The sequence below is a fragment of the Manacus vitellinus genome, unplaced genomic scaffold (assembly GCF_001715985.3).
Source record: "Manacus vitellinus isolate BGI_N305 unplaced genomic scaffold, ASM171598v3 scaffold_71_pilon, whole genome shotgun sequence".
Lineage (NCBI taxonomy): Eukaryota > Metazoa > Chordata > Aves > Passeriformes > Pipridae > Manacus > Manacus vitellinus.
In genome coordinates, this window is record NW_021940761.1 from 2,475,323 (window position 1) to 2,476,894 (window position 1,572).

General features: G+C 48.7%; 1 protein-coding gene across 1 annotated transcript in view; it reads right to left on the minus strand.

Annotated features, from left to right (window-relative positions):
• Positions 1-775: 775 nt before the first annotated feature.
• Positions 776-1,572, minus strand: part of GBX2 (gastrulation brain homeobox 2) — an 8,450-nt gene continuing 7,653 nt past the window's right edge. The window contains exon 3 of the mRNA XM_029964426.1: positions 776-1,560. Within this exon, the coding sequence (XP_029820286.1) occupies positions 1,036-1,560 (525 nt within the window). The 3' untranslated portion in view covers positions 776-1,035. The remainder of the gene's footprint in view (positions 1,561-1,572) is intronic.

Consider the following 1,572-nt stretch of genomic DNA (forward strand, 5'->3'; position numbering starts at 1 on the left):
TCTCCCCCTCCCCCGACAATAAACGTGGCTGCGGGAAACAAAAAAAAAAAAAGGCGCGAGGAGCTGGCATCGCTCGGCAGCGCAGGAGGGGGAAAAAAATCAGCTCAACGCCAAATCCTGGACAGAACAGCCGGGGGCTGGAGGGCTTTTTTTTTTTTGTCTTTTTTTTTTTTTTAAGTCTTTGTTTCTTTGTCGGTTTTTATTCACAAGACTTAGTTTGCTTTTAAATTTCATAACTTATAAGGAAATAAGCTACATTGAAATAAATTAAACACAATAGAGAAGATCGTGCTGCTTTTTTTTTTTTTTTGCCTTTTTTATCCCCCCTCCCTCTCTTTCTCTCTCTCTCTTTCTTTTAAACATGGCTTGGTAGAATAGGCAAACCAAATCGACAGAAAGCCAGGCAAAAAATAGATTTGAAAACTCGTCCCCCAGTGCCTGCCACTCAGCCATCGGCAACAAAACTAAACAATAAAAAAGGCATGAAATGAAACTCTTAGTTTTCTTTCCGTGGTTTTGTTTTGTTTTGTTCTGTTCTCTTGTCTTTTGTATTTTTTACCTTTCGCCCCCGATAAGAAAGACAACCCAAAAGGTGGCTAAAGCCGCTGCGGGTTTCGCTGGGGATGCTCTGGCGAGGGGGATCCAGCGCCGACACCACACCACATCCACGGTCCCAACCGCAGCCGAGGCAGCGTGAGCGGGTCCAGAGGGAGGCAGCGGGATAATAAATATCTGTGTGTGTGTCTCTTCCGGCGTTTGATATTCCTGCTCCGAACCAAAAGCCTCCTTCCCTCGCAGACTCTCGCTGGACTCGGTAAGTGGAAAGTTTCGCTTTATAATTCGCTCGTGGCAAGGATTTGCCAAGCGCTCGCCTGGGGTTTTTCTCTTGTTGGCTGTTTTTTTTGTTTATTTAAGGGTTTGATTTTTTATTTTTTTTGCTTCTCTTATTTTTATTTTTGTTCGGGTGGGCTGCTTTTAAACCCCGATTCGGAAACTTTTCCCTTAAAAACTTGTGGCTCTGAGTGTAGGGAGAGATCAGGGTCGGGCTTGCTCCAGTTGCTGATGCTGACTCCTGATCGCAAACCTGCTGACGTGCACCGGGATGGGGACCACGATCTTAGGGTTTCGGGAAGGTTCCCCTGTCTTGGAGTTGGCATTGCCCGCCTTGACCCGTTTCCATTTTGCCCGTCTGTTCTGGAACCAGATTTTCACCTGCACCTCGCTGAGTTTGAGGGCGTGAGCGATCTGGGACCTCTCCGTCAGGGACAGGTACTTTTTGCAGTGGAACTCCTTTTCCAGCTCCAGCAGCTGCTCGCTGGTGAAGGCTGTTCGCCTCCGCCGGTTTTTGCCCGTGGATGTGGTGTTGGTGGAATTGGGGGGGTTCTGGGTGTTTTCCTCCAGTACATTGCCAGAGTCCTCTTCCTTGTGAGCCGCCTGGCCGGTGATGTTGTCGTCCGAGCTATAGTCTAGATCGCTGTCCATGGAGAAACTTTCCTCCTTGCCTTTCGCATCCTCTTCTGCTTTGGGGTCCTCCTTGCCCTGGCCCCGGAGAGCCCGCGGCTGGAAGAGAAG